This window comes from Ranitomeya variabilis, chromosome 1 (genome assembly GCF_051348905.1).
Source record: "Ranitomeya variabilis isolate aRanVar5 chromosome 1, aRanVar5.hap1, whole genome shotgun sequence".
NCBI classification, from domain to species: Eukaryota; Metazoa; Chordata; class Amphibia; order Anura; family Dendrobatidae; genus Ranitomeya; species Ranitomeya variabilis.
In genome coordinates, this window is record NC_135232.1 from 973,422,541 (window position 1) to 973,448,384 (window position 25,844).

General features: G+C 41.5%; 1 protein-coding gene across 1 annotated transcript; it reads left to right on the forward strand.

The window, feature by feature from the left end:
• Positions 1 to 2,822: 2,822 nt before the first annotated feature.
• FGB (fibrinogen beta chain) lies at positions 2,823 to 12,385 on the forward strand. The gene is made up of 9 exons (XM_077279371.1): positions 2,823 to 2,931; positions 3,075 to 3,092; positions 3,893 to 4,093; positions 4,477 to 4,660; positions 5,478 to 5,705; positions 5,907 to 6,020; positions 9,528 to 9,650; positions 10,896 to 11,181; positions 11,675 to 12,385. Exons 1-9 carry the CDS (start codon positions 2,845 to 2,847, stop codon positions 11,901 to 11,903), a joined length of 1,470 nt encoding a protein of 489 aa, XP_077135486.1. The 5' UTR covers positions 2,823 to 2,844; the 3' UTR covers positions 11,904 to 12,385.
• Positions 12,386 to 25,844: the final 13,459 nt, after the last annotated feature.

The window sequence follows — 25,844 nt, forward strand, 5'->3', positions numbered from 1 at the left end:
GAACTTATACGCTCTGCATAATTGAATTCCAATTTTTAGATTCAGCCTCATACTTATGTATTAGCGCTCATGCAGAGCGTATAAGTTCCATGTGTGCTGTCAGTCACAACAAACAGGCTCTGCATGCATGTGTTGTGAATGTCACACAGCCGCAACACATGCAGTTGCGGCGCTGAACAGCTGATTATCAGGAGCGCTCCAGGTATCCGAGTTCCCGATACAGCTTTTTCGGTAAGCGTTATAGCTTGCCGAATAACATGGAAGCCAATGATGTTCGCTCATCTCTACTCGATATGAGAACCATTGCCCCTACTGGATGGTGATTTTCATTTCATGATCAAGCGTTTGCAAAATTTAATATATATACATTTTTCTACTAATGTTTTCTTTTTATGCTAAGACGTCCTTCATATGTCCTGGTGATTCTTGCACAGGAAAAACCATTAGTGGTGAGATCTGTGGTCCATATCCATGTCCTATCGTATATACGTGTGGGACATCCGTCCTTGCCTGTGTGTCCATGTCCGTGTGTCACATCCGTGTGCCATGCGTGTGCAATCAGTGTGTCCATGTGACACGTACTGGCGCCTGGGAAAAGCAGTACAGTTCACGCTAATCCCAGGCGACGGCTGCTGAAGACAGCTTTCATCATTTTCTTCTGGTCGTGCTGAAATCAACGTGACCAGGTGACAATGATGGGAGTTGTATTCAGGAGCAATTGTGTAACTCCTGTGTAAAATAAAGCATTAAGTGAAAAAATATGTTGCGTGCTCCTGCGCAATTTTAACAACCAGCAGAGGGACAATGCCCCATAAGGTTTTCAGGCTGTTAAGATCAACTCACAGCTGTTTGCTTAGCTTTTCCTGGTGAATTTACGGGGACCCCATAAAAAAAATTATGTAGGGCCCCCCTATAAATTCAAACAAGCAAAGGCTAAACGGACAGCTGTGGGTTGATATTAATAGCCTGGGAAGGGGTCATGGATATTGACCCACCCCAGACTACCAACATCAGCCCTCAGACACCCCAGAAATGATGCATCCATAAGATGGGCTAAATCTGGCACATAGCCTCACTCTTCCCACTTGCTCTGTGGCGGTAGCAAGTCGGGTGGTAGGGTTGGGTTGATGTCAGCCTTGTAGATGGGTCCCAGGTCCCTGATGAAGGACTCGTTCTGAAACGCGCGTCGGGGCGCACATATTACTGGACCTATTAACCCCTTAAAGGTATATTACACTATTACTTTTTTACTATACCCATTATACTGTGCGAGCTAATTTGGTTTTGCTACATGCACTTGTTCACTTTATAGTCCGTTTTAGTGTGTGTTCATTATTTAGGGGCTATTGATCCTCCACATTATATAGTATTTTTGGGCTGCTTTGCACTTGGCAATTTTTGAGATTATATATTCGTTTAATTTTCACCTTCTTATATATTATTCATTTATATATCTTATATTGTATTTAATAATACACCCCCCCCCCCTTTTTTTTGTTTTTTACACTGTATATGGGTTTTTAAGATTATTATATTTACTCACCTTTAGGGGTCCTTAAAAAATTTTTTTCGCCTATATATATATATGTTTGGCACATTTTTTTTTCTCTTGGTCCAGCATACGTGTGCAATTGTTTTTATTCTTGTATCATTGTGGAATATTGTTTGCTGTAATATATTATAATAAAATGTAATTTATAGTTTCACCTATTTTCTGTCCCGGGTCTCTTGTTTATCCGTTGCTCTGAATTGCTAATCTAACTCCATAGTAAGATTGGAAATAAACACATAGCAAGAATAAAATCCTTTATTATATATCCTATGGATGCCCCATTTCTGGGGTGACTGAGGGCGTATGTTGGTAGCCTGGGGGGGAAATGTCCATGACCCCTTCCTAGGCTATTAATATCAAACCACAGCTGTGTGTTTAGCCTTTGCTGGTTTGAATTTATAGGGGAATCCTACGTCAGTTAATTTTGGAGGTCCCCATAATTTCACCAAACTAGGCTAAGCAAACAGCTGTGAGCTGTTATTAATAGCCTGGGAACCTTATGGGGTATTTTCCCTTGTCCCAAATTTTTAACATCAGCCCCCAGCCATGGGCTTTCCCTCTGCTGGTTATAAAAATAGCTTGGGAGCCATTTTTTAAATGTAATTCTTTATTTTACACAGAAGTTACACAGCTGCTGCTGAGTACAACTTCCATCATTGTTGTCTGGTCACGCTGATCTCAGCACAATCAGGAAACAATGATGAGCGCTGCCTTCAGCTGCTGGTGCCTGGAAACAGCTCAAACTGTACTGCTTGTTCCCAGGCACCAGTATGTGTCATCTGATGACGCACAGATGTCAACTGTCAGCCATGTGTACATGTGAAAAAAATAGTCTGTGTGCAAAATCTGACATGTGCGCACCACCATTAAATACAATGGGTGTGCGTGTGTCCGCATTTGTGGCCCTTAAATAATTGACCGCATACGGACACAAAAAATGGACATGTGAAGGGGTCCTAAGGGACAATACAAAGTTTACCCACTAATAATTATCTTTTCTTCTTTCCAGTAACAAAAAAATAATGTCTAGGATAAAATAAAAAACTAGAGTTTGTCAATCTGACCAAATATTAGAGTAGGAGTTTTGCAAGATTTCAACTCCACTAACACAAGTGAATCCACCTACACGACCTAGCTCACATTTCCTGTAAATGATAGGATTGCTTACCTATTAACACTACTGCGTCTGTGTACACTAGTGATCCTATCAGAGCAAAGTCAGGGGCCATGTGTCATTACCTGGAGGCTATATAAAGAGAGGATTACCTCCAGAGAGGCTATTACAGCAAAGCATGGCTAAATTATTCCGGGTGGTCGTGTTACTAGTCCTCTGCACCACCGCAGTGTGGTGCGCCAGCGATTATGATGATGAAGAAGGGGTAATTGCATGATTGTGACAATTTTCTAATTGTTCCTTATAATATTTTTGTTGACTTCATTTCATTTGTGTAATTATTTTTGTGATTGTGATTGCATTTAGCTTGTGTAATATTTTTAACTCTGTTTTTTCTATCTTTTGTAGGATGCTGCTGGAGAAAAGGTAATAATTAATATTATATCACAGTTAGATCGTATCTTTCCATTTATTACATGCAACATGGGCATCACATTTATTTTTAAAGAACGATCGCTGTAAGGTGTATGTAGTGAATGGTGTGCTATTGAAAAATGTGTGCAACATATATATTTTCCCTATTAAAGTTCACAGAGAATAAACGCTGCTAAACAATTGAGCCACATAACAGCAAGATAAAGAGATAAAAAGAATCTGGCACTCCCTGGTATGAAAAAAAAGATTATAATGCTTTATTAAAAGTGCAATCCCAAAATTAGTAACGTTTCGGTCTTCAAAGTAATAATTTAGGGTTGCCACCCGTTACTAACATAGCGCTATATTCCACTTTATTTCCATGATATCAGTTCGTCTGATCTGACTTTCAAGACTGAAACGTTACTTTTTTTGGCATGCTTTTCTAATAAAGCATTATAATCTTTTTTTCACGCCAGGGAGTACCAGTGACCGATATCTTTTTGCCAGGAAAATATTAGCAGATACAGACACAGCATACTCCATAACATGTTGAATACTTACCAAAAGGTGCAGGCCTATTTATGAATATTGTACCTAATATCTAGCCATGCCTTGGTGTTATCTGGGGTTGTTCAAAGACAATTTGTAGCCAGAAAAGTGCTGAAAGTTTGCTAAACCAATTACACTTAGCTTTGTTTGTGTAGGTGAAAATATAAGTGAGCCTTCATACATCTACATATGAAATTAATGTATGTGCATTAAGTTTAAAAAAAAAAAACTGTATGCTGATTTATTGAATATTACTCCAGACCTCAGACTCAGTGGATGCAAGAGGACACAGGCCACTCGCTCCAGGACAAAGACTAGCCCCAACCAGGAAACCTCCTCCACCACCAGTAAGTGGAGGTGGCTACAGAGCACGTCCAACCAAAGCTCCTGCCAAAGGAGGGAAGAAAGAACCCCAAGTATTTCCTGACAGTGGAGGCTGTAAACATCTACAGGAGGAATTGGTAAGAGCATTTTATAAAGGATATATAAGGCATGAGAAATTAAGAGATAAGAAATCAAAAATGGGTTTCTTGGGATGTCCTATTAGGTCAATTATGGCTACTTAATGTATACACAGAAGAATAAGAAGAGTTAACAGAATAGAAAATTGAAATGTTTCAGTTAGATACTGTGGGCTCTGAGGATAGTTTTAAAACATATGCCTAACCCTTGGGAATCTTGTATTTTTTTGATAGTGGGTTGTATTGATTAGGAACAATCTGACCAAGAATTTTAGATGGTGAAATGCTACTACTTGAGTATCTGTTTTATGATATTAGTCATTTTCAAAGTGAATTTCTATTTTTCGTTGATGCATAACAATTAACATCTTTCAATCTTCCAGGGAGTGTTATGTCCCACTGGTTGTGAACTGCGTACTGGTCTTCTAAAACAAGAGAGGAATGTCAAAAACTCCGTGGCTCTCATTCGTCCCAGGCTTGAGTCACTGTCTCATTCATCAACCAATATATTCAAGTATGCCTCTCTCCTTGGAGAAAAAGTCAAAGAGCGGCAGGAACTCAACAAAGGTAGATTTTCTATAATGTCTTAGCATACTGTTAATGTGCCAGGTAGCAGGGGAACGTGCCAGCAATGATTGCATAATCAATGCTATTAAATATGAAAATTTGAAAATGTCAATATCTCTCTAAAGTTACATTCAGATGTCCATACAAAAAATCCTCCGATTTTCATCCAGAACAGGAGTTTTTCATCTGCATTGTCATCCATATGGCATCCGTTTTTAATAATCAGCAGTGAATAAGACCAAAAACAGTGTCCTATTTCAAGTATTGTAATGTACCCTTAAAAATCGGATGTAATAGGATTAATTGATTTTTATGGTGCACCCCTGGACTTGAATAGGCTAGTCTATTCCAAAATACAGGAAAGACTAGCGCATGCTACAAGTTTTTTCACATGGACATTCTGTTCGAGTGAAAAAACAATGGTGATCTGAATAACCCAGTTGAATGACATTGGTCTTAGTGCTTTCTATGTGATGTCAGTTTTTTTCTCATTGACTGCACTCGGAACAAAAACCGGTTGTGTCGACTGACCCGTAGGAAAAAATAGTATTAGCTTGCCGTGTCTCTTGCTCTAGTTTTCTAATAGAAGAAAATCAGTACAAATAGCATTTCTTTGTGTAAATTAAAATCGTAGTGTGAATATTTTCAGTGCATTTGGTTTCAGTGGTCATTTTCCATAGCATCCAGAAGTGCCACTGATGTCAATGGAATATGTAACGTAAAATATAAATAAACTTTTAATTGGTTGTGCAAATCCATGAACAGTACATCATGTAAATGTGACATATTTCCTTTTTTTTTTTTTTTTTTTTTTCAGAAAATGACAATGTTATTAATGAATATGGTGTAGACCTGGAAGAACAGTACGTTTACATCAAGGAAAATGTGGATACCAATATTCCATCCAACATCCGCATCCTCCGCCAAGTGTTAGAGAATCTGAGATCCAAAATCCAGAAGTTGGAAGCCACAATTTCCTCCCAGGTGGAAAACTGCAGATCTCCATGTGTTACAACTTGTAACATTCCAGTGGTATCTGGCAAAGGTACTGCCTATGGCTTCTCACATTACTATCCAGCTGTGGAAACAATATGCAGTAATTAAGATAAGCAGAAGAAAGTGCTGAAGCACAACTGCTGGAATAGTGCGGTTACTTTACGAAGGTCTACATGTATTTTACACATTTCTCATGTATTTCCTTGCACTTTACTAGAAAATGATTGATTTTTTTTTTGTATAAATGTAGAATGCGAAGATATCTACAGGAAAGGCGCAGAGACGTCAGAGATGTATCTTATACAGCCAGATGGATTCTTCAGACCATACAGAGTTTTCTGTGACATGACCACACAGGATGGCGGTAAGTATGCCAATAATACAAATACCTCTGTAACTGATCAGGAAACCTTTCCACAATCAAGGGACACCTTGTAGGTGGAGTTTCTTGAATAAAGATCTACAGTGGCTGGGTTAATATTGTATTTTTAATAAAAGTGGGTCAGCGGCTCCTTTCTCAGCAAAACATTTTACTAGTGCAGGTATCGATAATGCTCGGTAAATTGAGATAATTAGTGTAGTCTATCTAGTCTGATTAAAAAAAGAAAAATCGGCTTAGGCTACTTTCACACTAGCGTTTTTTGCAATACATCGCAATGCGTCATTTTGGCGAAAAAATGCATCCTGCAAAGTTGCCTGCAGGATGCGTTTTTTCCCCATTGACTAACATTAGCGACGCATTGTGACGCATTGACACACGTCGCAACCATCGTGCGAAGGATGGGTCGTGCTTTGGCGGACCGTTGGCACAAAAAACGCTACATGTAACGTTTTTTGTGCGACGTGTCCGCTTTTTCCGACCGCGCATGCGCGGCCGGAACTCCGCCCCCACCTCCCCGCACCTCACAATGGGGAGGCGGATGCGCTGGAAAAATGCATCCGCTGCCCCCGTTGTGCGGCGTATACAACGCTAGCATCGGTAACCTAGGCTCGACGCACTGCGACAGGCCGAGCCCGACGCTAGTGTGAAAGAAGCCTTACCACTACACTGACAGCAATGTCCAAATGTCCAAGTCATTCATAAGAGTGGTGCACGGATGCCTCCAGGGTAAGTAACAAGGATAGGAGGGAAACAGGGAAAGGGAAAAAAAATGCCTCCTATCCTTCTTATCCTTTCTGGTCATGTTATTGCTATAGATATTAAGGATATAATCAACTACTTCCCTAGTCCTTAAAAAGTTATTGGCCCCGATTCATCAAAGCAATTTTACCAAAACTCAGAGTTCCGCAAAACTTTTGCTACTTCTGGCATTTTTGTGTTAGGTTATCCCAGCTTCGTCAAAATGGGCAGAGCCAGGAAGGGACGTTGGTGCAATGCCACAACCCGTCTAATTTTTTATGAGCTGTCATGATACTTACTCCAGAAATCAAACTCCAGTTATGGACTGGAGTAAGATTTCTGGAGTGGTTCACGGAGGTGCATTCTATCTGCTTAAATGCTCTTGATTCATTAAGAGGCATGCCCAGGTTAATGAATCAGGAGTGTCTGACTCCTACACGCCCATCAACATGAGCAGTGAGAAGATTCCCTTTCTTGGTGAAACAGAGCTAATGGGTATCATTTTCCAGTGTATTTTTTTTTAATATACAGTACAGACCAAAAGTTTGGACACACCTTCTCATTTAAAGATTTTTCTGTATTTTCATGACTATGAATATTGTACATTCACACTGAAGGCATCAAAACTATGAATTAACACATGTGGAATTATATACTTAACAAAAAAGTGTGAAACAACTGAAATTATGTCTTATATTCTAGGTTCTTCAAAGTAGCCACTTTTTGCTTTGATGACTGCTTTGCACACTCTTGGCATTCTCTTGATGAGCTTCAAGAGGTAGTCACCGGGAATGGTTTTCACTTCACAGGTGTGCCCTGTCAAATTTAATAAGTGGGATTTCTTGCCTTATAAATTGGGTTGGGACCATCATTTGTATTGTGCAGAAGTCTGGTGGATACACAGCTGATAGTCCTACTGAATAGATTGTTAGAATTTGTATTATGGCAAGAAAAAAGCACCTAAGTAAAGAAAAACGAGTGGCCATCATTACTTTAAGAAATGAAGGTCAGTTACTCCGAAAAATTGGAAAAATTTGAAAGTGTCCCCAAGTGCAGTGGCAAAAACCATCAAGCGCTACAAAGAAACTGGCTCACATGAGGACCACCCCAGGAAAGGAAGACCAAGAGTCACCTCTGCTTCTGAGGATAAGTTTATTCGAGTCACCAGCCTCAGAAATCGCAGGATAACAGCAGCTCAGATTAAAGACCAGGTCAATGCCACACAGAGTTCTAGCAGCAGACACATCTCTACAACAACTGTTAAGAGGAGACTTTGTGCAGCAGGCCTTCATGGTAAAATAGCTGCTAGGAAACCACTGCTAAGAACAGGCAACAAGCAGAAGAGACTTGTTTGGGCTAAAGAACACAAGGAATGGACATTAGACCAGTGGAAATCTGTGCTTTGGTCTGATGAGTCCAAATTTGAGATCTTTGGTTCCTACCACCGTGTCTTTGTGCGATGCAGAAAACGTGAACGGATGGACTCTACATGCCTGGTTCCCACCGTGTAGCATGGAGGAGGAGGTGTGATGGTGTGGGGGTGCTTTGCTTCTGATACTGTTGGAGATTTATTCAAAATTGAAGGCATACTGAACCGTCAAGGCTACCACAGCATCTTGCAGCGGCATGCTATTCCATCCGCTTTGCGTTTAGTTGGACCATCATTTATCTTTCAACAGGAAAATGACCCCAAACACACATCCAGGCTGTGTAAGGGCTATTTGACCAAGAAGGAGAGTGATGGGGTGCTACGCCAGATGACATGGCCTCCACAGTCACCAGACCTGAACCCAATCGAGATGGTTTGGGGTGAGCTGGACCGCAGAGTGAAGGCAAAAGGGCCAACAAGTGCTAAGCATCTCTGGGAACTCCTTCAAGACTTTTGGAAGACCATTTCCGGTGACTACCTCTTGAAGCTCATCAAGAGAATGCCAAGAGTGTGCCCAAGCAAAAGGTGGCTACTTTGAAGAACCTAGAATATAAGATATATTTTCAGTTGTTTCACACTTTTTTGTTAAGTATATAATTCCACATGTGTTAATTAATAGTTTTGATGCCTTCAGTGTGAATGTACAATTTTCATAGTCATGAAAATGCAGAAAAATCTTTAAATGAGAAGGCGTGTCCAAACTTTTGGTCTGTACTGTATGTGATTGGATGTTTGATCCAGAGAATAACACTTAATTTAAAAAGGGTCAGAGGGCTAAAAAATTATATTAGAGGAATTACATTGAGAAATTCTCTGCAACTCCCATTCTGATGCCTACCTAGTCCCCAGAGGTCTCTATTTCCTAGTCCCTTTCTACATCTGCAGAAATATTTGGAAATACCCATAAAGCCAATCACTGACCCGCCTTAGCCATTGATTGGCTGAGTGGGCATTTCCAGACACTTCCTGAGAGTTGAGAAAGAACCAAGATGTAAACACCAGTAGGACTGGATTAGGAACTTAAATTTCATCCCCTGAAGAACCCCATTGATGGTTTGGTCACACAACGCAACGAACTGTGGTTCTTTGTGTCCAGCTAAGAGCTGTGTAGCAAAAAAAAACCACATTGTTACCTCAAATTGCTGTAATATATACTCACAATTTTTTTTATTACAACCGCAAAATCATGACAAATCATAGAAAACCATGTGCACAACCTCTTTGTGTGAATATACATCTTGATAGTTGTTTCATGTAGCCTGAATGTTGTATAGATATGGCTCATGTAATGCAGAATTTATCAAAATGATGACATTTTTTAGGATGGACATTAATCCAGAACAGACAAGATGGCAGTGTTAACTTTGGAAGAACATGGGATGGCTATAAGAATGGATTTGGAAATATTGCTTTCAATGGAGGAAAAGGAATCTGTGATGGCCCAGGTACAGTTCAGTTACGTCTGTTATATGGACTATTGTCGTGGAACATAATAGAGAATAACACATGTCATAAGTTTGTGGCTAGCAAGTTGTACAAATGGAAAGTAAATCTATGGCCACTTCTTCATTAATATACAGGATCGTCAACTTTCAGCATTACACATTTTAGAGTTAGAGATGGGAGAATCATTTCACTGGACTCTAGTCTGTCAGCCAGGTCAGTAATCTGTGACAGCTGAAGGGAAGCCCTGCAAATCTTCTTACCGCCTGCTCTTATTTGGATTGTCCGGACTGGCTCAATGTTGCGTGTCCATCATGCCGCAATGATGACTTCACACCAGTCTTGCTAATCTAGAGAGAAGTTTGGATCGGTGGGAGGCAAGGAGCTTCACGGGGTTACTATCCAGCAGTCACAGACTGCTGACCTGTACAATGGACCGTAGCCCTGCAAGTTGATTTTCTAGTCAGGACACTTCTGATTACACTTTTAATTATTATACAAAAACCTTTTTATCGGTTATTTAAAGGGTAATTAAAGGTTTAAAAGAGTTTTTTTTTAATATTATAGCCTCTGTTCAGTGCTGTTGATTGATGGGGTTTGGGTTCATGTCTCACAGCCTTGAGACTTTCCATTAAACCTGTACATTGCTCTGCTTGTGCTCGAGCATAAACTAAGCACTTGGTTTATCAGTGGATGTTCTTGGTCTTGAGACCCCCCACCCATCAACAGTATTGAATAGTTGCCATAACTTATCAAAAATTTAAAATTATAAATTAATTAAATTATTTATTATTAAATTATACAATAAATTATATGAAATACGCTAATGTGTAAATTTAGTTACCCTTGAGATCGATTTATGGCTTTGTTAAAGGGTAACTAAACTTTACCCTTTAACAAAGCCATAAATCGATCTCAAGTGTAACTAAATTTACACATTAGCGTATTTCATATAATTTATTTCCATATAGTTTTACTTATACTTTATGGGGGCAGAGTCAATGCAGTTGGGTGACTCGAATTCCTATCAGCAGAATACAAGCTGCAGCCTATGGTTACTACACAATAGAATGAAGACACCATAGAATGAAGGCAGTGTATATTCTGCTGAGGGTTTTGCAGGGCAACATTGGTTTAATAAAAAATGTGAAGGTATACGTTCAGTTACAATGAATGGTATCAGAATATTTGAAGGTGCTTCATGCAGTTCTGTAATCAGAAAGTTAACAATGTCTGACTTTCTTCAGGTGAATACTGGCTGGGTAATGAGAGGATTAGCCAACTTACTCACCTTGGACCCACAGAATCTTTGATTGAAATGCAAGATTGGGATGGCAACAAAGTTTCAGCCAAGTATACTAGTTTCACCGTGCAAAATGAGGCAAACAAATATCAGCTCTCCGTCAGTGGCTACCAGGGCAATGCTGGAAATGCTCTCATAGAAGGCGCTTCAGAACTGAGAGGAGAAAACAGAACCATGACTATACACAATGGCATGTTCTTCAGTACTCACGACAGAGACAATGATGGCTGGTATGTATGTGGCTTACTCTGTAACTATTCATATTCTAATAGGATGTCCTCCAGTGCCATTGCAAAGCCTTAGATGATAAATTAGACTGTGACAAATGAATCTAATTACAATGTGGGTTATTATTTATTCATTAGTCTAACTTATATAGCACTATCATATTCCACAGCGCTTTACATACAGTATCATTGTCCCTAATGGAGCTCACAATCTAGATTCACTATCAGTATGTCTTTGGAGTGTGGAAAGAAAGCAGAGAACCCGGAGGAAACCTACACAAACACGGGGAGAACATACAAACTCCTTGCGGATGTTGTCCATGAGATATGAACCCATGACCCCAGCAGAGCTAAGGCACCGTGCTGCACATGTGTTACTCCAGGACCCTCAGATCCACAAGACAGAGTCCCCTTTCTGTGAATCCTAGCTATGCTGTTACCTAATTGATCATGTTCATGTTTTCTCTCTCATTCAAACTACTTTTTTTATTTCTAGGTTACACGCAGATCCAAACAAACAGTGCGCCAAAGAAGATGGTGGTGGTTGGTGGTACAATAGATGCCATTCTGCCAATCCTAATGGCAGATATTACTGGGGAGGACATTATACATATGAAATGGCAAAACATGGCACAGATGATGGTGTCGTATGGATGAACTGGAAGAGATCCTGGTATTCAATGAAGGTCATGAGCATAAAAATCCGCCCGACCTTCAGTAATTAAAAGGATTTAATGTGGTACCTAAAACAGCAAGATGTCAACGTACAAGGTGCCATAAGACTTCATCAAACACATTGAACACTTAAAGTCACCCATCTGCATGATTTTCTATGCATTCCTCTAGGAAAATGTGTGAAGCAAACATCCTACCATAGTGTCTTCCACCCGCAATTTTGCCCACGATAAAAGCAATAAGCAGGGTATACACCATGACATTGGGTAACATTTTACAACACAATGCTGTCTAAAAAAAACTTGAGAAATAGTTGTGCCACGAGGGCAACAATTTGCTGATGTTCTCTGTTTTCTTATTTATGAGTATTTGATTTTCCATCGGACCGTTAGCAATTCTACTAACTATTGGCGATTCTGGTTTCCACCAAAGAACGGGCATATCGAGGACCAGGTTGTTCAGTGCAAATTGTAGTTATGGTGATGTCACCTAACAGCTGTGTACCAATAAAGATGCTGAAGTATTGTCTAAAGTGATTGATTTCCTGTTTCCTTATGGAGTAACTCATTAACGGATGGACATTTATGTAGAAAAACATAGCATTTCCATCTACAACACAATATGGAACATATGTTAGTAAATCAGAGGTTGTGAGTAACAGCCCAGTGTTTGGTGATAATGTTTTATTAACGACCATTATACTGGCATATTTATATATTATATGTCCCTTATCCTGGCCCCATCCTGGTATATGTGCCCCTTATCTTGGGCTCCATCCTAGTGTATATATATCCTCCATCCTGGAATATGTGTCCCTTATCCTGAGCCACATCCTGGTATATCTATTTTCCTGGGCCCCATCCTGGTATGTATGTTCTTCATCCAGGTATGTATGTTCTTCATCCTGGTATGTACAGTGGGTAAAATAACTATTTGATACACTGGCGATTTTGCAACTTTTCCCACCTGCAAAGAATGGAGAGCTCTGTAATTTTTATCGTAGGTACACTTCAACAGTGAGTGACAGCATCTTAAAAAAAAATCCAGAAAATCAGATTTTATGATTTTTGCATAATTAATTAGCATTTTGTTGCATGAAATAAGTATTTGATACAATAGAAAAACAGAACTTAATACTTGGTACAGAAACCTTTGTTTGCAATTACAGAGGTCAGACGTTTCCTGTAGTTATTGATCAAGTTTGCACTCACTGCAGTAGGGATTTTGGCATTCTACTCCATACAAATCAACTCCAGATCTTTCAGGTTTCGGGACTGTCGTTGGGCAACATTGAGTTTCAGCCTGCTCAAAAGATTTTCTATTGGGTTCAGGTCTGAAGACTGGCTATGCCACTCCAGACCCCCAAATGCTTCTTAAGGAGCAATTCCTTATTTGCCCTGTCCATCCTCCTTTAAATGCAGTGCAGTCATCCTGTCCCTTTTGCTGAAAAGCAACCCCAAAGTATGATGTATCCCCCACCATGCTTCATGGTTGGGATGGTGTTCTTGGGGTTGTACTCATCCTCCTTCTTCCTCTAAACATGGTGAGTGGAGTTGATATCAAAAAGTTCTATTTTGGTATCATCTGACCACATGACCTTTTCCTATGCCTTCTCTGGATCATCCAGATGGTTACTGGCGAACTTCTAATGGGCCTGGACATGTGCTGGGGTGAGCAGGGTGACCACGCATGCCCTGAGGGATTTTAATCCATGATGATGTTGTGTGTTACTAACAGCAACATTTGGTCCCAGCTCGCTTCAGGTCATTGACCAAGTCCTCTGTTGCAGTTCTGGGCTGATTCCTGACCTTTCTCAAAATCATCCTTCCCTCGCGAGGTGAGATCTTTCATGTAGTCTCAGACTGAGAAAGATTGACAGTCATCTTGCGTTTCTTACATTTTCTAATAATTGTGCTAACAGTTGTTGCCTTCTCACCAAACTGCTTGTTTATTGTCCTGTAGTCTATTTCAGCCTTCTGCACGTCTACAATTTTGTCCCTAGTGTCCTTAGATAGCTCTTTGGTCTTGACCATGGTGGAGAGGTTGGAGTGTGATTGAGTGTGTGGACAGATGTCTTTCATACAGTTAACGAGTTCAAACAGGTGCAATTAATACCGGTAATGAATGCAGAGTAGGAGGACTTCTTAAAGAAAAACAAACAGGTCTGTAAGAGCCAAAATTCTAGATGGTTGGGTCGGTAGGTGATCAAATACTATGTCATGCAATAACATGCAATTTAATTATTTAAAAATCATACAACATGATTTTCTGGTTTTTATTTTTAGATTCTATTTCTCACAGTTGAAGTGTATCTCCGATAAAAAATTACAGACCTCTCCATTCTTTGTAGGTGGGAAAACTTGCAAAATCACCAGTGTATCATATACTTATTTTCCCCACTGTATTTCCCCCATCCTAGTATATATGTCCCTTTTCCTGGGCCCCATCTTGTTATATGTTCCCATTCTGTCACTGTTCTTTAATGCATAGAAAAAGAGAAAAGATTCTACTTGCCTTACCTCTGCTCCTCTGCTGCACGGTGTAATCTTGCAATCTTGTGAAGCTGGCAGCTGACTTCAGCGTGCAAGCGACAGGAGCATATTACGTCACTGCTAAGCGCCAAAGTCAGCTGCTGGCCTCTTATTGGCTAGCAGTGTGTCTTGCCAAGCACGAACCATACGGATCGCTGCACCGCAATACACTTCAGCTGAATATGCATTTGAGAATGCACATCCAGTTGAAATTTGTGGTGGTGTCGGCGGGTCCCTCACCCACACCCGGTTACGACCTCAGCGATGGCGGTCATTACTTCCCTGTCCATATGTCATGGACTGTGATGCATAAATTATCTGCAGCATTATTGGGCCCACTCTATTTTCATTAAAGGGATTGTCTGGTCCAGAGTGACAATTCTGCAGTCACTTTGAATGACTACAGACTTGTTAATCCTCACAGCGCACGTACAAGTGGATTGAGCGAGGCAGCGCTCACTAAACGGGTTCTGCCCAGCATTATACATATCATATGCTTCACTACTCTTCCCAGCACAGACACCAGCGAATCCTCGAATTTCACAATGTGTACGCTGGGAGGATTGACAAGTCTGCAGTCACACAAAGTGACTGCAGACTTATCATTCTAGACCAGACAAACACATTAGGAATTACCTAATAAGGTTTCTGGGTATTTGAAAATAATAAATAATATCCAGCCATTACATGGCTGTAATAACTAATCTAAATAATCTAATTGGTCTATCAATAACATACACCACAAAAATATTTGTCCAGTTAACATGTAAAAAATGCCCATAGGAAGGAAGAAATCAGGGCAAAATCTGAACACACCTACGTGCAGAAAAAAAAGACACAAAAAGGTTCTTAATAGGTATGTAACACAATAGGTGTATAACACTATTTCTACCAACTGACTATAAAAAAAATCCACCAATTTTTCACTAAAACACAGCATGTGTCATGCTGGTCTTGATGATGAGATGGGCTGGAGTCAGATGCCCCTGATTCATGAAAAGGCATACACCTCCTCATGAATCAGGAATGCCAGGAGAGTGGGGTGCAACTCTGTGTGCACCTCGCTACAAATTCTACTCCAGCCTCCACTGGAGTAATGTTTTTCGAGTAGTGAATGCCGCCGTTCATCATGAATTTGACGTGCAGAAGGCGCCACACCCTTGTTTCACCATTGCTTTACCCACTTTGTTGGAGCTGTGCGAAAATAACATGAAAACACCAAAATTTGCATAATTTTAGTGCAGCCGCCAGTGGCAGAAAACTGTGCTCAAAAATTGTGCAACCTTTCATAGCTTTTTACACAAGAATAGAGAAGTAAAATCACTGATGAATCAGGCCCTGTGTTGTTACCAGAGTAGGCCAAATGGTACACATCCTTTTTGCCATGTAAACTGGTTCAGAATCAGTACTATCTGGACACATATGCACTATATATATATATAACTTGCCTATAATCATTATTTATTTATACTACAGTACCCAAACCAAAAACCCAAGATTACACTTGGCGGCAATTTTTATTTTTTAGAAAAAGGTGCTATGACAAAAAAAGTCATCCAAGAAAAACACAATGGGGCAAAGTTCTAAAAAGAAACGTGGCAAAAAAGTGCCATCAATTTTATGAATCACTCATGTTTCGGCAGCGACAGAACTACGATAATTTAACAAATAAGTACAACAGATCGTTGTGACCAGAAGTTGTGCAAAAAGATTTATAGATAGCCCTTGTTTTGTGGTATAACTCCACTCTAGAAAATAGTACATATGTTATTTGTAATGCCAGGCTGGGTGTTAGGGGTCGAGTTCCCGCCGCTGCCCAGGGGGAATCTCGAGCCATCTCTGCTGCAGTCTTCTATTCTTCTCCAGCCGCAGTGGAGCCTACTCAACAGAGACGTCGGTCCCAGCATCTGGCTCAGCCTGATACTGTGCGGATGGTTTCTGCTGCTTTCCTAGGCTCAGCCATTGTAGCAAGTACTGGTCAGCGGCAAGCAGATGTCTCTGGGATGAAGTCCTGCTTTTTCCCTTCTGAGCATGTCCAAGGTAATACCTCTCATTGGAGGTTAGGGGTCACATGCTCAGGTACTGCTGCAGCTCCCATTGGTCTTTTAGGAAGGTCCTGAAGTTGCTTTGGTATTGTAGCAGCTTCCATTGGTCCTCTAGGAAGGTCCTGAAGCTGCTGCAGCTATAAAAGGTTTGCATGACCGCACGGCTATGCGCTAGTATCACTTCATGTTACGAGCTTGCTATTTGTGGTCGCACCTGTATGTGGAGAGGGTTTGGCTGAAATAAGCCCCTAGAATACTGGCACCTCCGGTGAGGAGTTTGTATGTATGTATTCAGGGCTGGCTAATAGCCACTAAAATTCCGGTTCCACCGGAGAGGAGTGTTTGCGTGCTTCTCTGTGTGCGTGACCACTGACTGCCATCAGCTCAGCAGTAAGCTGTGTTCCTCTGTGACGCTAACAGGGCACAGCGTGTTCTTTTCAGTGCGACTCAGTGAAGTAACTGAGTTCACTTATACCGCCATATAGAGCCATCATCTTCTAGCAGCAGGTTCTCTCCTGCACGGTGGACCCCGGGCTGCGAACGCACCAATTATAACATCTGTATTAACTCGGTGCATTCCGCCAGTCCTTACACTAGGTTTGAGTAACTGAGTCCTAAGAGAGACCCAGATATCTACAAAAGCACACTAGTGACTCAAGGACAGAGTTAAGCATGTGTCCCATTTCTAACACCAACATGATGCTGGGATGCCTGGATACCACGCCATGCCTGGAGAGGCAAAAGCAAAGATAGAAACAGAATAAACATATACAATACTGCAAGTAAGTAAAAAGCAGTCGTGCATATATAACATAGGGTAGTTAGTGAGCACTGTTTTTGATCACAAAAAGTGTAAAAACCATCCCACCAAGTGCCAAGGTGTACCCAGTCAGGATGGTCCTAACCTCTAGCATTAAAACCTAACCATGTGTCAAAATTGACCTCATTGTGAATAAGAACTGAGCAGGACCGGGGCCCAACTATGGACACCCAGCAATGGGAAACTATGAAAAGTGATGCCCAGTTGATAAAGGTCATGGCACTTTCTATTACAACTATGGTCCTGGCTGTGTTGATTCTTCAGATTCCACTTTACGGGATCTTCCTTTTATCACTTATGAAAAGTGACCAATGATGTATATTGCTTCCATCATATCATTATCCTGCAGCAGTTAAGAAGGAAATTGCAATAATTAGCATATAACACCAATGACATTAGGTAATTATCTGTGGATTACGAAATGATGTTACTGACTTCTCAGGACGGATTTCTATGTTCTGATAAAGGATAGCTAAAAAATAGCGTGGGCCACAAGATTTTGGCAGCCAAAAGTCAAAGGTGAGCTTCAGTATAGATTGTGCTCGTCTTATCTCACCTTGTGTGTTCACATTTTGGCAGTTCACCCTTGATCTTTAAACAACATATTTGCTAAAACGAAATCGATATCTATCTGAACTTTGGAACACAAAACTTTTGTTAGGTTTTGAATCAAAGTTCTTATTTGTATACAATGATGTGGACGAACGCATGTCGAATTTACTGAAGTTTCTAAACACTTTAAGGTTTTGATGAATTCGTTAAACTCAAAGACCCAATGTAAAACCCAAAGCATTATGTTCCACAAATCATGATATCCATACTGTCCATGGTGCATAAATGCAATTCCCTGTTACTACATTACGCAATATCACACAATGATTCATCATGAATGACACATGTTCACACACATGCTTCCTTTGACTAACAGATTTTTACATCTTGACACACATTTGTCAGGGTTTGTCAGCCAATTTAAAAGGCAAAGATGCATTCTGATAATGTTATTTATTTATTATTATTATTATACATTTTTATAGCACCATTTATTCCTTGGCGCTTTACATGTTCAAGGGGCAAATATAGACAAGCACAATAAGCATGAGCAAAACAAGGCACACACGAGTACAGAAGGAGAGAGGACCCTGTCCGCGAGGGCTCACAGTCTACAGTCGATGGGTGAGGATACATTAGGAGAGGGTAGAGCTGGTCGTGCAGCAGTACAGCAGAGTAAAGGTACCTTCACATTAAGCGACGCTGCAGCGATACCGACAACGATGCAGGGCCGCGCTTAGTAACCCGATGTTTACCCTGGTTACCAGTGTAAAATGTAAAAAAAACAAACAGTACATACTCACCTTCGCGTCCCCCGGCATCCGCTTCCTGCACTGACTGAGCGCCGGACCTAACAGCAGAGCGGTGACGTCACCGCTGTGCTGTGCTTTCACTTTACGGCCGGCGCTCAGTCAGGGTGGGAAGCGGACGCCGGGGGACACGAAGGTGAGTATGTACTGTTTGTTTTTTTACATTTTACACTGGTAACCAGGGTAAACATCGGGTTACTAAGCGCGGCCCTGCGCTTAGCAACCCGATGTTTACCCTGGTTACCAGTGTAAAACATCGCTGGTATCGTTGCTTTTGGTGTCAAACACGACGATACACGCCGGTCTGACGACCAAATAAAGTTCTGAACTTTCTTCAACGACCTGCGATATCACAGCAGGATCCTGATCGCTGCTGCGTGTCAAACTAAACGATATCGCTAGCCAGGACACTGCAACGTCACGGATCGCTAGCGATATCGTTTAGTGTGACGGTACCTTAAGGATCATTGCAGGTTGTAGGCTTGTCGGAAGAGGTGGGTCTTCTGGTTCTTTTTGAAGGTTTCCGTGGTAGGCGAGAATCTGATGTGTTGGGGTAGAGAGTTCCAGAGTATGGGGGAGGCACGGGAGAAGTCTTGTATGCGGTTGTGTGAAGAAGACAAAAGAGGGGAGTAGAGAAGGAAATCTTGTGAGGATCGAAGGTTGCGTGTGGGTAAGTACCGGGAGACCATGTCACAGATGTATGGAGGAGACAGGTTGTGGATGGCTTTGTGTGTCATAGTTAGGGTTTTGAACTGAAGCCTCTGGACAACAGGAAGCCAGTGAAGGGCTTGGCAGAGAGGAGAGGCTGGGGAATAACGGGGAGACAGGTGGATTAGTTGGGCAGCAGAGTGTAGGATGGATTGGAGTGGTGCCAGAGTCCTAGAGGGGAGGCCAGAGAGTAGGAGGTAATCGAGGCGGGAGATGATAAGGGCGTGCACTAGCGTTTTTGTGGTTTCATGGTCAAGGAATGCACAGATCCGGGAAATATTTTTGAGTTTGAGTCAGCAGGAGGAGGCAAGGGCTTGGATATGAGGCTTGACAGAGAGGGCAGAGTCAAGGATCACCCCGAGGCACCGAGCATGGAAAGAGGACTGGGGAAAGTGAGCAGCCATTGACATTGATGGATAGGTCTCGTGAAGGGGCAGAGTGAGATCGGGGAAAGATGATGAATTTTATTTTGTCTATGTTCAGTTTTAGAAAGCAAGCAGAAAAGAAAGCTGAAATAATAGACAGACATTGTGGGATTTTGGTCAGTAAGGACGTGAGGTTGGGTCCAGATAGGTAGATCTGCGTGTCATTGGCATAGAGATGATACTGCAAACCGTGGGATTCTATGAGTTGTCCCAGGTCAAAGGTGTAGATGGAGATGAGCAGGGGCCCTAGGACTGAGCCTTGAGGAACACCGACTGACAGGGGGCAAGGTGAGGAGGTGGTGTGGGAGAGGGAGACACTGAATGTTCGGTCTGTTAGACATGACGAGATCCAGAATAGGGCCAAGTCTGTGATGCCAAGAGATGAGAGAATTTGTAGCAGGAGGGAATAATATAAGACCCTTAGGTTCTTTAGCTGTCCATATACTGAAAATAAATGACATCCAAACCCTAGAGACTAGGTAATGATGTTTTTTGCATGCTGGATCTTCCAACTTTATCATGATGGCAGATGTCAAAAGAAGAAAAAAATGGGCATGTTGAATTTGAAAGGGCTTGGCCACTTTATTCATTTATTTATAATTTATACATAAAATTATTAAGGCCACGTGCACACGTTGAGTTTTTTAGCTCAGTATTTATAAGCCAAAACTAGGAGTGCGGCATCGTGGAGAAAATTAACTTCTCAGGGGAGCTGCTGCTTTCGGTCATGCAAGCGTGCCAGGGTGGCTTCAGTCACCACTCACAGCGCGGCGAGTGGCGACTTTAAGCCTGAACACTTTGACTCACAGCCGGCATTGCACTAATGCACTGTCAGTCAAAGTGCCAGGGTGTGCATATAGCCATCGCTCACGGTATAGTGAGTGATGACAGTAGCCACGCCAGCACACCTGCATGACTGAAAGCCTGTGGCTCTTGGGGGAAATAAAAGTAAATTTTTTTCCGAGTGCTGCTCATTCAGTACTGCAGCTGGACAGTTAAAAAAAAGCTATTAACCTGCAGACTAACTCTGTATCTATAGGATAATAGCATTATAGCATAATATTAGGATACTGACACCAAATGCTGCGCCCAATGCACGTTTTGCTTGACGCGTTATCAAGGGAATCATTATTAAAATAGTGTTATTGATGTCTTTTTCAAATTCACATATGTGTCAAAAACAAGTTATATCGAAATTAATCAGAACTAGTCCTGCAGGGTGTCTACTCAATTAAATAACCCACATCTGCAGTTTTAACTATGCATACCCTGCCTTTCACTATATGGGTAGGCCATTATTATTATTATTTATTTTTTAAGCACCATTGATTCCATAGTGCTGTACATGAGAAGGGGTTACATACAGAATACAAATAAATTACAATGAAAAGACTAATAATGATAGACTGGTACAGAAAGGAGCAGGCCCTTACAGTCCACGGGCTCTGTGTATAAATGCATGTTGAAACAGAATTATTAGACTCCAGTTGAGGTCTCGCTCAGATTTTTGCTTGCTTTTTCAAACCTCTCATTTCAATCATTTGCAGAATCAGCCTGCACAAATTACATTGAACTCTAATGTAAACAGGTCTTACGGTAAGTCTAACTCAAAGGGAACAAAATAACAAAATGTATAACTTGTGCACAATAGCCAGTATTCACATGTTGAAAAGACTCACAAGAGCAGGTTGTTTATCAGAATTTTGACATATTTAATGGCTAATAATAATGAAGGCCAATTATTAGTTTTATGGAATGAGAAAAATGGGGTTATTAAAACCTGTATCTTTATTTTCCATTTTTTAAGTATTTTTTTTACTACATTTTTAGAGCTGCCCCTAAGGAACTTGCTTATCTTGTACAATAATCTGCATTCTTTATCATTTCAGTACATTCTCAGTTTACCAATCTCCTATGAAACTCAACCACAGGCTGGACTTCATTGAAGGCCCATGACTACCAGAAAAACCCACTGCCAGTCAGAGATAATGTGGTGGAATTGAGGGAGAAGGAGAAAGAGAAATGGCAGCTCCCAGGATCTAAAGGGTTGGCCACGACTAGATAACCCCTTCTCAACTGCTAAAGTGGCCCAGATAAAATAAAAAAAAATCACATACTCTCCTGCCAGATTTGTGCCATTCCAGTGATGTTGGCATTGTATTTCCCAGCAGTCATGTGACATTATTATACATGTGACTGCTGCAGCTAATCATCGGCTGTCATATATCTGTCAAATGGACTTTTCATGATTGGACAGAACCACTGTGCTCTGTACATTACAGAATAGTATGCTACTGTCAGGTCATGCAAAGACCTGCACACTGAAGTTTGCTGTGTTATATCTGTCTTTAATAGTGATGAGCGAGTGTACTCGTTGTTCAGGTTTTCCCGAGCACGCTCGGGTGATCTCCGAGTATTTGTTAGTGTTCGGAGATTTAGTTTTCATCGTGGCAGCTGAATGATTTACCGCTACTACCCAGCCTAGGTACATGTGTGGGTTGCCTGGTTGCTAGGGAATCCCCACATGTAATCAAGCTCGATAGTAGCTGTAAATCATTCAGCTGGGGCGATGAAAACTAAATCTCCGAGCAGCTACAAATACTCAGAGTCCACCTGAGCGTGCTCGGGAAAACCCGAGCGAGCAACGAGTATACTCGCTCATCACTAGTCTTTAAGTATCATGCAGAGCTGGTAATAGCAGAGATGTATCTGTCGGACATAGCAGGTCTTTTTTCAACCTATGTACTGTAACTATGATATATGTAATATTATAATGTCAAATGCATGTATAAAGATCTATGAGGACTCATGCTTCTAGTTAGTTTGGTCATTGTACTTAAAAGGGTATTCTAATCTTAAAGCGCCACGCCAGTGTTTTTTTTTGTTGCACCACAGGAGTGGTGCCTAAAGACCATATCCCCTGACCCCTGTCTGATACCGTTGAAGTGGTCGAGGGTAAGGTCGCCCATGTATATCCATGATCTGGCCCAGCAAAACTTCCACACTCAGATTCCATCTTAACAAACGTATCTTTACTGTTATACATTTTCCTTAACACAGCGGAACACAATAATATACAATACAAAATATGCATATTCACAGAGATAACGTGTAATAACAAACTGTCCCTCACTGTCCCTATCCACACGTTACCAGTTCCTTTGCTCCAGGAGGTTATCTTCCCACGTCGCAGGCCTGTCTGTCACTGCAGGGAGACGCTCCAGCCGAAGAGAAAACAACAGGGATTAAACAAAACTCTGTCTCTCAGGTCCAGACTGTAGTCCTTGGGGTTCAGCAGGTAAGGGTGGAATGTTCGGCCTCTCAACAGAGGACCCGCTTACAGTTCATGGGCTCCAGGATCTGTGAAGATGTCACTGCTGAGTGCTCCGCAGTGTGGGAGCTGGGAACAATCTGGATGTCAGCTTCCAAGAGAGAGAGAGGTCATCCAGGCAATCTTCTATATCGCATCTACAGGAGGACGTCAGCACACACAGACCTCTCTCTGCACAGACAGGTTTCCCGGGCTCTCTTTTCCCCTCCCCTTCCTGTTCACATGACACAACAGGGGGAAGTTTAGCCAATACAGTTTGTTTCTCTGTAATCACATTCGGCATAGGTATAACTTCTGGCCACACGGGGGCAGTGTCTGTCACAGATTCTATGTCAATGATAATAGAACAGTCACAGCCGGCCAGCTCACTACAATGTCCTTCCTGCGTTTTCATGTATTTTTTGACATTGCTTCTGTCCGTATTCTGCGGTTTGTGACCTACCAGCTGCTCAAGTGTAGAGATGAGCGAACTTGTTCACAAAACGTTCGCCAATCTCAAATTTGGCATGAACATAGCACATTTGGATTCGTGTTCAGTTTCACGAGTATTTTAGCTCAAAGTCAACAAAATTCGGTCACAGTTCAGCTTCCACTAATGTTTTTGTTATTACGATAGTGGTGTTGAATGATGAGTGGGAGGTATGGGGCCGCATGTTTGATGAGAGTAGAGGGTGTGGAGAGGTTGTAGGAGTGGCACGCTCTTTTTTTCCCCCTTAACTTCATGTGTGTTGATTCCGGCAGCCAATCAGGGCACAGAAACAATGTACAACGTCATGACACAAAGTCTTCTGTGATTAATTGCCAAAGTCACGTGTCCCTGGTCACGTGTTTTGCTGGTGCCATTTTCTCAGTGCCACAGTGCAGAGAAGTCGCTCCTGCTAGTGCTGCAAGTGAACTTGTCATTTAGCTAGATAGGATTCTGTCCTGTGTGAAATCAATCTTCCAGCATCTAACTAGATTGTGCTAAAATTGTGCTGCAGTCTCATGAGGCGCCATTTGCTAATTCAAATCATTTGTGATAAAACTGTTTCAAAGACAAATCAGAAGGCTAGATTTCCACTTACAAATCATTAGGCATAATATTGGGGTGCAGCCAGGAGATCCAATTAGTTAATCCAAATCATTTGTGATAAAACTGTGTTTCATTGAGAAATCAGAAGGTCAGATTTCCACTTAAATATTGTTAGATATAATATTGAGATGCAGACAGGAGGCCCAATTAGCTAATCCAAATCTTTTGTGATAAAACTGTGTTTCAGTGAGAAATCAGAAGGCCAGATTTCCACTGAAATATTGTTAGATATAATATTGAGGTGCAGACAGGACGCCCAATTAGCTAATCCAAATTGTTTGTGAGAAAACTGTGCTTCAGTGAGAAACCAGAAGACCAAATTTCCACTTAAAAATGGTCAGGCCTAATATTGGGGTGCAGCCAGGAGGCCCAATTAGCTAATGCTGTCAGAAGCCATACTGATGAATACCTAATCACAGCACCACATGAAGGCCCTCCCACAGGCCCACCCTGAATCACAAGCATATCATTCATACGCCTCTATGCACACTCTGGGAAGCTCATACAGCACCCCCTACCTACAACATAGGTCACTGTACTACACCTGTTACACATGCCAGAGCTATGAGCTTGAATACCACCATCTCCAATATGTTGACCATGGAAATGCTGCCTTTCTGCCTGGTGGCATAAGCAATTTCAGTGAGCCATGTCACACATTTTTTAGGCCAGCCCGTGCACTAGAACAGAGTACAAGTCTGACACGTTGTGAACAACTGGATAGGATGTTGCAGGAGTATCTGAAGCTCATTATCAATGGCATAGGGGGGTTGGATCCTTTTGCATTCTGGTCTTTAAATAAGACAAAGTGGCCTGAGCTCGCCTGTCACACCTTGGAGGTTTTGTCATGCCCGGTATCCAGCGTTCTCTCAAAATCAGACTGTCCCCTGAGAGTGTAGATCAGCTAACTTTCATCTAAATGAACAAGTCATGGATCTACATTGACTTTTGCACCCCAGTCCCAGACTGGGCAGACTAGGATATGATGTAGTTTTTAGTGTGATGCATTGATCTCGCATTATTGCATTCTGTGCCACCTTTGTGGTGGCTTCTGTGCCTGCTGTTGGTACTGCTGCTAATGTTACAAACAATTTTTGGAAATATGGAGACTTCAAGTTGGGTCTCTATCTGGTGGGTTGCTTGTAGTGGAAGGTGTGTCAGAGGCCCATTATACTGCTTCTACTCTATGGAAATTGATACCACTTTAGTGGTGTGTGGCAATAATTTTTTGAAATGTGGATACTCCAAATGGGTCTCCATCTGGTGTGTTTCCCGTGTAAGTAGAGCTCCCAGACAGGCAGGCCTGCACTTACTTTCAGTCAGCTACCTGTCTTACTTTTCTTACATTTTTCTACCAATAGTACTGTATGACTGTAATAAACTGATGTTTGTCCCATCTGAGTGTGGCTGGAAAAAAAATGGAGTTGCATGAGTTATCAGGGCTTCCAGCTAAGAAGGCTTACATCGCTCCCTTAACCACCAGGTTCTAATTGAGACTTCAATTCAAAGCTGTAAATGCTGGGCCAGATCCTGATCCTGCATGGCCAGGCTGACTGCTTCTGTGCCATTCTAAAAGGTTCTACTGTGGGTCAATTGATCAGTCAACAACCTGTGTTACTTTCCTTACATTTTTCTACCAATAGTACTGTATGAAACTGATGTTTGTGTGATCTGAGTGTAACTGAAAAAACAAGGGAG

Coding starts and splice junctions, on each gene's coding strand:
- FGB (XM_077279371.1), top strand. CDS start 2,845: ATGGCTAAATTATTCCGGGTGGTCGTGTTACTAGTCCTCTGCACCACC. Junction 9,651..10,895: donor AGGAATCTGTGATGGCCCAG/GTACAGTTCAGT, acceptor GACTTTCTTCAG/GTGAATACTGGCTGGGTAAT. Junction 11,182..11,674: donor GACAGAGACAATGATGGCTG/GTATGTATGTGG, acceptor TTTTATTTCTAG/GTTACACGCAGATCCAAACA.